The sequence below is a fragment of the Symphalangus syndactylus genome, chromosome 16, assembly GCF_028878055.3.
Source record: "Symphalangus syndactylus isolate Jambi chromosome 16, NHGRI_mSymSyn1-v2.1_pri, whole genome shotgun sequence".
NCBI classification, from domain to species: Eukaryota; Metazoa; Chordata; class Mammalia; order Primates; family Hylobatidae; genus Symphalangus; species Symphalangus syndactylus.
In genome coordinates, this window is record NC_072438.2 from 92,699,175 (window position 1) to 92,712,151 (window position 12,977).

General features: G+C 41.5%; 1 protein-coding gene across 2 annotated transcripts in view; it reads left to right on the forward strand.

Annotated features, from left to right (window-relative positions):
- TAS2R1 (taste 2 receptor member 1) overlaps window positions 1-12,977 on the forward strand; it is a 449,411-nt gene that overhangs the window by 124,103 nt on the left and 312,331 nt on the right. The window contains exons 1-2 of one of the 2 annotated variants that reach the window (XM_055246050.1): window positions 7,231-7,315; window positions 8,310-8,413. In XM_055246050.1, coding sequence (XP_055102025.1) covers window positions 8,411-8,413 — 3 coding nt within the window. In that variant the 5' untranslated portion in view covers window positions 7,231-7,315; window positions 8,310-8,410. Of the gene's footprint in view, window positions 1-7,230; window positions 7,316-8,309; window positions 8,414-12,977 lie in introns of those variants that run through there. The other variant, XM_063619946.1, reaches the window with a different exon arrangement.

A 12,977-nucleotide genomic window follows, 5' to 3' on the forward strand; every position in this document is an offset into this window, starting at 1 on the left:
AAATGAATATAGTAACCCATGAAAATTGGTGGATGTCACAGAGTATCACATGCAGTAATAAACTGCATAATAGAGTATCATATGCAGTAACAAACTACTGCATATGATACTCTAATGGTGGATAGATGTCATTATACAAAACCCATAGAATGTACAACACCAAAAGTGAATCCTAATGTAAACTGTAGACTTTGGGTGATAATGATGTGTTAAGTGTAGGTTTATTATTGTAACAAAAGTACCACTCTGGTGCCTGATGTTGATAGTGGGGGAGGCTGTGTGTGGAGGGGTGCCAGGGATGTACGGGAACTCTCTGTACTTTCTGTTCAATTCTGCAGTGAACACAAAACTGCTCTGAAAATTAGTCTAATAAAATGGATTACTTGCCCCTTTTATCTTCCTTTGAGAAAGTGTGGCTCTCTTCACACTAACGGATACAGCCTGAACCTTGTCATGCCCTGAGTGTCTCTTCATGGAGGTAAGAAGGCCTTTTTTCTTTTCCCTGAACAACCATGACCTGGGGGAACAGCTCCCTTCAGTCATGGGCAGTTCCCATAGTGGGGACTCAGATATGAGCCTCCCACAGGCAGTGCTGTGGTCAGTGGAAGAGTGAGTGCCATATCCTAAAGGGGGCTGGGTGTGTACTGGAGAACCCACAGCACTTGTTTTGTCTAGGTCTGCGTCTGAAACATAAAATGTTGCTGTAGGACTTCAGGCAAGTTGGCTGGCTCTTCACTTCAAACTCATGGTCTCAAACTTCTCATGAGTTTCCAACAATGCACATCAAAACTATTCCCTTCACAACTCCCAGAATATTTGCTCTTCATTCTTTGGGATAACTATTTCATACTTCAATTTTTCTCCTCAAACCTCCCAGCACCCTATTCCTTTCTGTCCTTCTCACAACCAGGCCATCAGCTAAATGTGAGTTAGCTGTGAAAATAGGAGGAGTTAGATGGACACATCTTCATTTAGCAGCATAAAACCTAGGAACCCATCTGCACTGGAAGTACAATACTTCTCCTTTTTCCCTCTCCAGGTCTGTGTTCTCTGGAAGCCGCCACTCCTGCCATCTTTTCAAGGATTTAACTGCTTCTTGTTCCTTCCCCTTCCTCCTGCATCATCAGTTTTTCTCTGCTATATCATTTTTCATAGCTTACAAACAGGCAGTGGTTTTTCTCATCCTCTTAAATCTTCCTTGACCCCTTCAGGTTCCAGCAATTACCCTATCATTTTGCTCCATTTCACAGCAAAAAAATTCTCAATTCTCAAAAGAATTCTCTGCACATATTGTCTATGCTTACTATCTCAGGCCCTGGTAATCTGACTTTTACTCTGACCTTTGTTTTAGACTGTGCCCTTCAAGATCACCAATGGCCTCATATTGTGTTTTATTTCACTTCTCACTGTGGTGGGGGTAGATGATGACTCTCTTCTTCTGGGAGGCGTTCTCTCTTCCAGATAATCACAATCCACATTCTCTTCAGATCTGGCCTTTGCTTTTTTTCCATTGCTGGCTCCTCCTTTTCTCCCTAACTGTAAATATTTGAGGGCCATAGGGCTCATCTTGGGTCGCCTTTCTGTATCCCTGGGAGAGCTGGTATATCCTCATGCCTCCCACATAAATCTTCAGCCCATATGTTTTATGTGAACCCAAGACCCGCACATTCAACTGTCCACTTGACATATCTGTGTGCTGGCTCACAGGCCTTTCAGAATTGTCATGACCTCCTCCCAATTTTCTCCTTCTTTTCACTCGCAGTAAATGACAACCCCACTCACCCAGTTGTTGAAGCCAGAGCCTGGAGCATCATCCTTTCCTCCTCCCTCTTCCCCAGCCCACCATCCCATGCAGGCCGTCAACACATTCTGCCATTTCCAGCTCCAAGTTGAAGTTCCAATCTATCCACTTTACTCTACCTCTGCCGTCACGTTTTGTTCTAACCCTCTTCATATCTCACTGGTCCACAGAGCAGCTTTTTATCTTTTGACTCCTTCTCCATTCTATTTTCTATAGCAGTCATCAGTGGTCCATTATGCTTCCCCCTACATCTGAAGTAAAATCCCAACTCCTACTGTACCTTACAAGGGTTCCTCTGTGTGCTCTTAACCCTGCCTACCTTGCTAACATCATCTGGTGCCACTCCATCTGATGTATGCTCCATCTGATCTATACCAGTGCCAGCCACACTGGGGCTTTGCCATTATAGGGGTGGCTGATATGGTTTGGATATTTTGTCCCCTCCAAATCTCACATTGAAATATCACCTCCAGTGTTGGAGATGGGCCTAGTGGGAGGTGTTTTGGTCATGGGGATAGATCATTTATGAACAGCTTGGTGACCTTCTCATAGTAATGAGTGTGTTCTTGCTCTGTTAGTTCATGTGAGACCTGGTTATTTAAAAGGGCCTGGCACCACCTCCTCTCTTTCTTGCTCCCTCTCTTGCCATGTGACATACCTGCTCCACCTTCATCTTCTGCTATGATTGTAAGCTTCCTGACATTTCACCAGAAGCCAAGCAGATGCAGATACCATGCTTGTACAGTCTACAGAACCAAGAGCCCAATAAACCTCTTTTCTTTACAAATTACTTAGTCTCAGGTATTCCTTTATAGCAACATGAAATTGATTAATAGAGGGGCACTGCATGTACTTTTACTCTCCCCTAGGGTTTCTCCACCTCAACACTATTGACATTTGGGGCTAGATAATTCTTTGTTGTGAGGGACACTGTTCTATGCATTATAGAATTTGTGGCAGCATCCCTGGCTTCTACTAACCAGATGCTAGTAGTATACACTCATCCCAAGTAGTGGCAACCAAAAACGTTGCCAAACATTGCCAAATGTCTCCTGCATGGTAAAATCACCCTCGATTGAGAACCACTGCTCTACCTAAAATACTCTCCACCACTCATCCCCCAACCCAACTTGACCTTTCTCTCTGGCTGCCCTTAACATTTTTTCCTTCATTTCAACCTTGTTGAATCTGACGATTATGTGTTTTGGGGTTGCTCTTCTTGAAGAGTATCTTTGTGGTGGTCTCTGTATTTCCTGAATTTGAGTGTTGGCCTGCCTTGCTAGGTTGGGGAAGTTCTCCTGGATAATATCCTGAAGACTGTTTTCCAACTTGGTTCTATTCTCCCTGTCACTTTCAGGTACACCTGTCAAATGCAGGTTTGGTCTTTTCACATAGTCCCATATTTTTTGGAGGCTTTGTTTGTTCCTTTTCATTGATTTTTTTCTCTAATCTTGTCTTCATGCTTTATTTCATTAAGTTGATCTTCAATCTCTGATATCCTTTCTTCCACTTGACTGATTCAGCTGTTGATACTTGTGTATGCTTCACAAAGTTCTCGTGCTGTTTTTCAGCTCCATCAGGTCATTTATGGTCTCCTCTAAACTGGTTATTCTAGTTAGCAGTTCCTCTAACCTTTTTTCAAGGTTCTAAGCCTCCTTGCATTGGGTTAGAACATGCTCCTTTAGTTCGGAGTAGCTTGTTATTACCCACCTTCTAAAGCCTACTTCTGTCAACTCGTCAAACTCGTTCTCTGTCTAGTTGCTGGCGAGGAGTTGTGATCCTTTGGAGGAGGAGAGGCGTTCTGGTTTTTGGAATTTTCACCCTTTTTGTGCTGGTTTTTCCTCATCTTCATGGATTTATCTACCTTTGGTCTTTGATGTTAGTGACCTTTGGATGGGGTTTTTGTATGGACTTTTCTTTTGTTGATGTTGGTACTATTCCTTTCTGTTTGTTAGTTTTCCTTCTAACAGTCAGGCCCTTTTGTTGGAGGTTTGCTGGAGTTTGCTAGAGGTCCACTCCAGACTCTGTTTGCCTAGATATCACCAGCGGAGGCTGCAGAACAACAAAGATTGCTGCCTGTTTCTTCCTGTGGAAGCTTCATCATACGGGGGCCTGCCAGATGCCAGCTAGAGCTCTCCTGTATGAAGTGTCTGTTGAGTCCTGCTGGGAAGTGTCTCCCAGTCAGAAGGCACGAGGGTCAAGGACCCACTTGAGGAGGCAGTCTGTCCCTCAGCAGAGCTTGAATGCTGTGCTGGGAGATCTGCTGCTCTCCTCAGAGCCGGCAGGCAGGAAAGTTTAAGCCTGCTGAAGCTGCGCAACAGCTGCCCCTAAGAAGAAAAAAGAGAAGAATCAAATAGACACAATACAAAATGGTAAAGGGGATATCACCAGTGATCCCACAGAAATACAAACTACTATCAGAGAATACTATAAACACCTCTATGCAAATAAACTAGAAAATCTAGAAGAAATGGATACATTTCTGGAAACATACACCCTCCTAAGACTAAACCAGGAAGAAGTTGAATCCCTGAATAGATCAATAACAAGTTCTGAAATTGGGGCAGTAATTAATAACCTACCAACCAATAAAAGCCCAGGACCAGATGGATTCACAGCTGAATTCTACCAGAGGTATGAAGAGGAGCTGGTACCATTCCTTCTGAAACTATTCTAAATAATAGAAAAAGATGGAATCCTCCCTAACTCATTTTATGAGGCCAGCATCATCCTGATACCAAAACCTGGCAGAGACACGACAACAAAAGAAAATTTCAGGTCGATATCCCTGATGAACATCGATGTGAAAATCCTCAATAAAATACTGGCAAACTGAATCCAGAAGCACATCAAAAAGCTTATCCACCAGAATCAAGTCAGCTTCATCCATGGGATGCAAGGCTGATTCCACATACACAAATCAATAAAGGTAATCCATCACATAAACAGAACCAGTGACAAAAAACACGTGATTATCTCAATTGATGCAGAAAAGGCCTTTGATAAAATTCAACATCCCTTCATGCTAAAAACTCACAATAAACTAGATATTGATGGAATGTATCTCAAAATAATAAGAGCTATTTATGACAAACCCACAGTCCATATCATACTAAATGGAAAAAAGCTGGAAGCATTCCCTTTGAAAACTGGCACAAGACAAGAATGCCCTCTCTCATCCCTCCTATTCAACATAGTATTGGAAGTTCTGGCCAGGGCAGTCAGGCAAGAGAAAGAAATAAATGGTATTCTAATAAGAAGAGAGGAAGTTGAATTGTCTCTGTTTGCAGATGACATGATTGTATATTTAGAAAACCCCATTGTCTCAGCCCCAAAATCTCCTTAAGCTGACAAGCAACTTCAGCAAAGTCTCAGGGTACAAAGTCAATGTGCAAAAATCACAAGCATTCCTATATACCAATAATAAACAGAAAGCCAAATCATGAGTGAACTCCTATTCACAATTGCTGCAAGGAGAACAAAACACCTAGGAATCCAACTGACAAAGGATGTGAAGGACCTCTTCAAGGAGAACTACAAACTACTGCTCAATGAAATAGGAGAGGACAAAAAAAAAAAATGGAAAAAACACTCCATGCTCATGGATAGGAAGAATCAATATTGTGAAAATGGCCATACTACCCAAAGTAATATATAGACTCAATGCTGTCCCCATCAAGCTACTGTTGACTTTCTTTACAGAATTAGAAAAAAACTACTTTAAATTTCATATGGAACCAAAAGAACCCATATAGCCAATACAATTCTAAACAAAAAGAACAAAGCTGGAGGCATCATGCTGCCTGACTTCAAACTATACTACAAGGCTACAGTAGCCAAAACAGCATGGTACTGGTACCAAAACAGATACATAGACCAATGGAACAGAGCAGAGGCCTCAGAAATAATGCCACACATCTACAACCATCTGATCTTTGACAAACCTGAAAAAAAGCAATGGGGAAAGGATTCCCTATTTAACAAATTGCATTGGGAAAATTGGCTAGCCATATACAGGAAACTGAAACTGGACCCCTTCTTTACACCTTATACAAAAATTAACTCAAGATGGATTAAAGACTTAAACATAAGACCTAAAACCATAAAAAAAACCCTAGAAGAAAACCTAGGCAATACCATTCAGGACATAGGCATGGGCAAAGACTTCATGACTGTAACACCAAAAGCAATGGCAACAAAATCCAAAATTAACAAATGGGATCTAATTAAACTAAAGAACTTTTGCACAGCAAAAGAAACTATCATAAGAGTGAACAGGCAACCTACAAAGTGGGATAAAATTTTTGCCATCTATCCATCTGACAAAGGGCTAATATCCAGAATCTACAAGGAACTTAAACAGATTTACAAGAAAAAAAAAACCATCAAAAAGTGGGCTATATGAACAGACATTTCTCAAAAGAAGACATTTATGCAGCCAACAAACATATGAAAAAAGCTCATCATCACTTGTCATTAGAGAAATGCAAATCAAAACCACAATGAGATGCCATCTCACGCCAGTTAGGATGGTGATCAAAGTCAGGAAACAACAGATGCTGGAGAGGATGTGGAGAAATAGGAATGCTTTTACATGGTTGGTGGGAGTGTAAATTAGTTCAACCATTGTGGAAGACAGTGTGGCAATTTCTCAAGGATCTAGAACTAGAAATACCATTTTCCCCAGCAATCCCATTACTGGGTATGTACCCAAAGGATTAAAAATCATTCTACTATACAGACACATGCACACGTATGTTTATTGCTGCACTGTTCACAATAGCACCGACTTGGAACCAACCCAAATGCCCACCAACGATAGACTGGATTAAGAAAATGTGGCACATATGTAGCATGGAATACTATGCAGCCACAAAAAAGTTGAGTTCATGTCCTTTGCAGGGACATGGATGAAGTTGCAAACCATCATTCTCAGCAAACTAACACAGGAACAGAAAATCAAACACTGCATGTTCTCACTCATAAGTGGGAGTTGAACAATGAGAACACATGAACACAGGGAGGGGAACATCACACATCAGGGCCTGTCGGGGTGTGGGACTAGGGGAAGGATAGCATTAGGAGAAATATCTAATGTAGATGATGGGTTGATGGGTGCAGCAAACCACCATGGCACGCATATACCTATGTCACAAACCTGTACATTCTGCACATGTATTCCAGAACTTAAAGTATAATAATAATAATAAGGACTTAACACTTGGTATAGTACAGGCTTTGACCAGTCGGGAAAAATGCTGGTGATATGGCTTGGGTGTGTCCTCATCCAAATGTCATCTTGAATTGTAGTTCCCATAATCCCCACATGTCATGGGAGGGACCTGGTGGGAGGTAATTGAATCATGGGGGCAGTTCCCTCCATGCTGTTCTTGTAATGATAAGTTCTCATGAGATCCAATGATTTTATCAGGGGCTTTTCCCTCTTTCCTCGGCACTTCTCCTTCATGCTGCCATGTGAAGAAGGACGTGTCTACTTCCTCTTCTGCCCTGATTGTAAGTTTCCTGAGGCCTCCCCAGCCCTGCCTAACTGTGAGTCAATTAAACTTCTTTCCTTTATAAATTACCCAGTCTCAGGTATTTCTTCATAGCAGCATGAGAATGAAATAGTATAGGTGGCTTCAGGGATCCTTACTTTTATCTGTAAAATGTAGATGATAATAATTCCTACCTCATAGGTTGTTGTGAGAGTAAATGAGTTACAGTGCATGAAATATTTATCCCAGGGCCTTCCACAAACAGGACACTGTAGTGGCATCTGCTATTACTCTCACCGTTCTTATTGTAATTGGCTCATTACCAGCCATGTCCAAACCTATCAGAGCAGCCTTCTGCATCTCAGCTTTTCTTTATCATTGTGCTTATGTTGTTTCTACAAAACACTCACAACAAGTTGCAATCATATCTGTTTTCGTTTGTGTATTTGCCCAGAACCTATCTTTTCTCTAAGTTCCACCAGGGCAGTGTATCATGGTTGTCTCTCTCCTGGAACAAATGACTCCTACACCTCAGCCACTTCGCACAATAGAGGATTAGTTTTCTCTTCATGTGACAGCTCTATGTGAGTGTCTGGTGCCCAGCCTTCCAGGTAGTGATTCATGGACACGTTTTGTGAGTCCTCCTTCCTCTGAGGCCTGGGACTTTTCTGCTGGATCTTCTGCCTCCTTTCACATGGAGGGTGTGATGGTGAATTTTAGGTGTTTGGTGTGATGGTTAATTTTAGGTGTTTGCTTGACTGGACCATGGGGTGTCCATGTAGCTGGTTGAACATGATTTCTGGTGTGTCTGAGAGGGGATGTCTGGAAGAGATGAGCATTTGAATCCATAGACTGAGTACAGTAGTTTGCTGTCTCCCATGTGGGTGGATATCATTCAATTCACTGAGGGCCTGAACAGAACACAAAGCCTGAGGAAGGTTGAATTCCCATTCTAACCAACTGTCTGAGCTGGGACGTCAACCTTCTTTTTCTCTCATGCTTCTTGTTCTCAGGACTTCATGCTTAGAGTGGAATCTACACTGTCAGCTCTCTGGCTCTCCAGCCTTCAGACTACACCACCGGCTTTCCTGGGTGTCCAGCTTGCAGACAGCAGATGGTAAGACTTCTCTGCCTTCATAATCATGTGAGGCAATACCTTATAATCTTTTTACCTCTCCCCATCTCTATCTCTAGATCTCTTCATGTTTCTCTATCTCCATCTCCATTTCTCTTGTTGGTTCTGTTTCTCTGGGGAGCTCTGACTAATGCAGAAGGTTTCCAGTAGACCTGGCCTGGGAATAATATCTGGCATCACTCCCACCCACATTCCCTTGGTTAGTGCTCAGTCACATGGCCACATAGCTGCAAGGCAGGTTGGGAAATGTAGTCTGGTTGTGCCTGGCAGGAGGTGGGGAAGGCTGTGGTGAGCATCTGCTAAATCTCCTTATAGGGCAGCATTGTGTCTGTGGTCCCAGTGTCTACAACAGTGCTGGGCATGAAGTTGACAGTGAATAAACACTGTTAAATGAGTGATATCTTCACCTATCTAAATTTTTTCCTAAACATCCAAAGAGCAAGAAATTAATATAGATATTATATATATTTATATATTATATATAATTAATATATATTATTAATTATATATAATATATAAAATTTATATAATATATATATATATATATTTCTGAGCTTCAATAGCACTTATAAGCTTTATTCCGTACTGAAAGACTCATGGAAAGGTGATTTACAATAGCAGGGCACTAGTCTTAGCTCTGCCAGGGAGACCCAGCTAAACCTTGGAAAAGCCATTTCACTGTCTAGGGCCTCAGTTTCTTCATCTGCCCACAGAGTCGCCAGGGGTGCAGAGGTGCCATTGGGCTTTGATTAACAGCACAGTTCTCTTTATGGAATAGACCTGAAATCAACATTTCTGGATTGATTTTCTGACCAGCATAGCTCCCTGTGACTGACACATTCCTCAGAGTCTACTGTGCTCTGAGGGAGATACATTCAGAAGAAGGACTCCTAGGCAGGTGGATAGGAATGACCCGAATGTTAAAATTTAGATCGTCTTTCCGCATGCCTTCCAAGGGCTGGCAATGAGCCTACAGTGTAATTCAGGTATATACTTTCTATTTTAAGACTTCGGTCAGCCCTTAATGATAATTCTTCAATAGATGTTGTGGTTTATATTGGAATTATGGAAAGCTCCTTGATAAGCCTTTTGCTACAGGCCTAAGTTCACGTGTAGGTGCCAAATTTAGAAAGACGATACAGGATGCATGTTGCGTAGGACATACTTTTAGCAAAAAAAAAAAAAAAAAAAAAAAAGTTGTTGTTTATCTGAAATTCTGATTTAACTGAAAACTTTGTGTTTTATGTGTCAACCTTATTCATGCAATCCTTCAGGCTTTAGCGTCGGCTCTAAGAATGTCCTATTTTCACTTCTGATTGTTTTGATGATAGCAGAACCCACTGCAACCTTCCATGATGTGTGAACTGTCAGAGAAAGTGCCTCCTCCTTCCTTATCCAATTTAAGTTTATTGATTGATTGTTGACTTGGTTTTTCATACCTGAGTTTCCTACTTCCATTTCAGCGGCTCACTGAGCAGGCAACCCCATCTTTCTGCACTTGCACTCTGTAGGTCATTTTACTTTTTAGCCTTGAGTAGAAGGTGTCTTCCTTGTCTTCCATTCATCTTACTTTCCACCTGACCACAATTATTCAGCCAAGTCCCTAATGATTATATTTGCATCTTTTTTATTAAAATTGGGGTTGACCTTAACATCTGTGAGCCATGTTCTGATTTAATTAAGATACACTTGGTTTAGTCCACAACCACTTATAAATTTTAATTAAATTGGGTATATATTAAACTGAATTATTTTACAAGAACCCATGCATTTGATAAGAAATGTAATTATCTGTGTTTGAAATGTTATAGTTTTATAATTTGAAATCCTGATTTTAAAGGGGTAGTCATTTTAGTCAACTTTAGCCTTGAATAAGCATTGATGAGGCCATTTCTGGCTTTGATTTTAATTTATATTAGTTTCTTCTCATTATCAGAAAATATCTGTCATTCATGTATTTATTTGTTCATTCACTAGACATTGAGAATCTATTAGGTACCAGAGATTATGCAGTTCACCATTTTGGAAGCTTAAATCTGCAAATTCATAAGAATTGTCTTCTTTTGACCTTGCTTTTTGTCCCATAGCCTTCATGAGTTAGCTGTCCACTTGGATATGAGCAGGTTATCTTTTCATTATTGATTTACATGTTCAACTCTTTCAGTGTTTAGAAAAAGGTTTAGGTAAAAGTGTCTAAAATGTCTCCCTCAAAGAAAAAAATCCTCTTTCATCTTTTTTTTTTTTTTTTTTTTCCGCAGGGAAGATTATGTCTGATTAGGGAGGTGAAAGAAGGCTGTGTATGGAAGGTGAGCGTGATGGACTGAACTGTGTTTTCCTAGATTCATATATCTAAGGCCTAACCCCTAGTGTGACTGTATTTGGAGACTGGACTTTCTGGAGGCAATTAAGGTTAAACAAATTCCTAAGAGTGGGGCCTAGTCCACTAGGATTGGTAGCCTTATAAGAAGAGGAAGAGTTGGCCGGGCATGGTGGCTCATGCTTGTAATCCCAGCACTTTGGGAGGCCTAGACGGGTGGATCATGAGGTCAGGAGATCGAGACCATCCTGGCCAAATAATGAAACTCCATCTCTACCAAAAATACAAAAATTAGCTGGGTGTGGTGGCACATGCCTATAATCTCAGCTACTCGGGAGGCTGAGTCCCTTGAACCAGTTCAAGAATCCCTTGAACCAGGGAGTCAGAGGTTGCAATGAGCCGAGATCATGCCACAGCACTCCAGCCTGGCGACAAAGTGAGCTTCTGTCTCAAAAAAAAAAAAAAAAAAAAAAAAAAAAAGAGAGGAAGAGTCATCTCTTTCTCTCTCTTTCCATGCATTTGCACTGAGGGAAGGCAAGCCAGGAAGAGGGCCTTTACCAGAACCCAACCCCACCAGCATCCTGATCAGGGACCTTCAGCCTCCAGAATTATGGGAAAATACATTTCTGTTGTTTAAGCCACTCAGTCTGTGGTATTCTGTTATGGCAGCCTAAGCTGACTGAGACAGGGACCCTGAGTCTGACCTTGTGGCACAGGTAGGACTTCCATGGGTGGCTGGCATGCTGGCTTGGGTGGGAAGGTCTGTCTTTATAGTAGTTTTGTCCCTTGCTGTGACTGGCTCTGTCAAGCCAGCCATCTCCTTGCTCCTGAGAAGAGCATAGATTTTATCATCGGGGTAAAACTCTTTGACTGTGGAGTAAAACTAACCAGTCTGTCTTTGGATTGATGCGTAACCTTGACCCATTACCACCGCATCTTGACTGATTGAACTTTTCAGCCTAGACACTTGTGATTTACAACCTAAGGTCCTTCGCAGAAAGATGAATGCGGGATTCAGTTTATCAGGTCCTAGGGCTTGCTTCTATTCTGTCAGGGGAGATTTTTCCATTAGAAGAGGTATTAATCCTTTTCGTTTTTTGTGTCCCATTGAGTCTCATTTGTCAACAGATTTCACAACATTAAAAAAAAATCTCAAGTTCAGCTTAATATTTTATGTGACTTTTATGCTGCTGAGCCGTGTCCAGCACTAAAAGTGTGGTTCCTGATTTTCCCTCTGAGTCCCACCTTCTGTATCTCTTTGATGCACTAAAAATGCTCTCTGTGGATCAATGGAGAGTACCAGCCCTCCAGACATAGAGCTGTGACAGAAGATCAATGTGCGGTGCGGATGGCTGAGAAGAACCTTAAATAATGTTTTAAAAGGAATCTGCACTCGTCCGTCCCCACTCCATGGAGACTGCCAGCCCCGCTCATACCAGCTAACATGCATTCTTCTCCTGAGTGTGCAGAGGTTTCATGAAACCAGCAAAGAAAAGCCGTGGTCCACATCCCTATTAAAAAGCATTTTGATTTGCAGATGATTCTGACACTTTTTCTCCCCTCTCTCATCCCTCTAGTGAGAATATTTAAAAGAAAACAGAACCTGGCACTTTGCTTAAGTCATGCAGTGAAACCTACCATGTGCATCTGATTTTCGATCTAAAAGCAATGCTTAGCATCTTTTACTTGCTGGCATCTTCTTGTGCCAAGAACAGTGAGAAGGTCCTGCTGGTGAGAACCAGAGGCTATGTTCTCCTGGCATCAGTGAAGAGGAGAAGTATAAGAGCCCCATTTATTTCCTTCTTGTTACAGTGTAAAGCAATATAAAATTGCCATCTGTAAAAGAATCTATGAAGAGGCTGCAAGCAGAATATTTGCAATCCCCAAGACCATGGATGCTGATTTTTGCCAGATCCTCAGGCACATCTTACCAGCTTTGGATTTCTCCTGGTGGAGCACTATTTGGGTAACACACTCTTAGACTTTCCTGGAAGAAAATGGAACAAAATTCACACCCAGAAAACTTTTTAGGATCCTGGAATTAGATAAAATTAGGCAGGTCTTAGAGGGCATACTTTTCATAAGTTTGTATAGCTATGTTTGCTAATGCAAAAATAACAACAATTGTAAGACAGACAAGAAACTCAAAAAGCACTAATGCGTTATTGAAGCATCGTGACCATGAGAATTCCTCTCTTGGAATGGCTTGCTTGCAGCTGTTGAATGGTG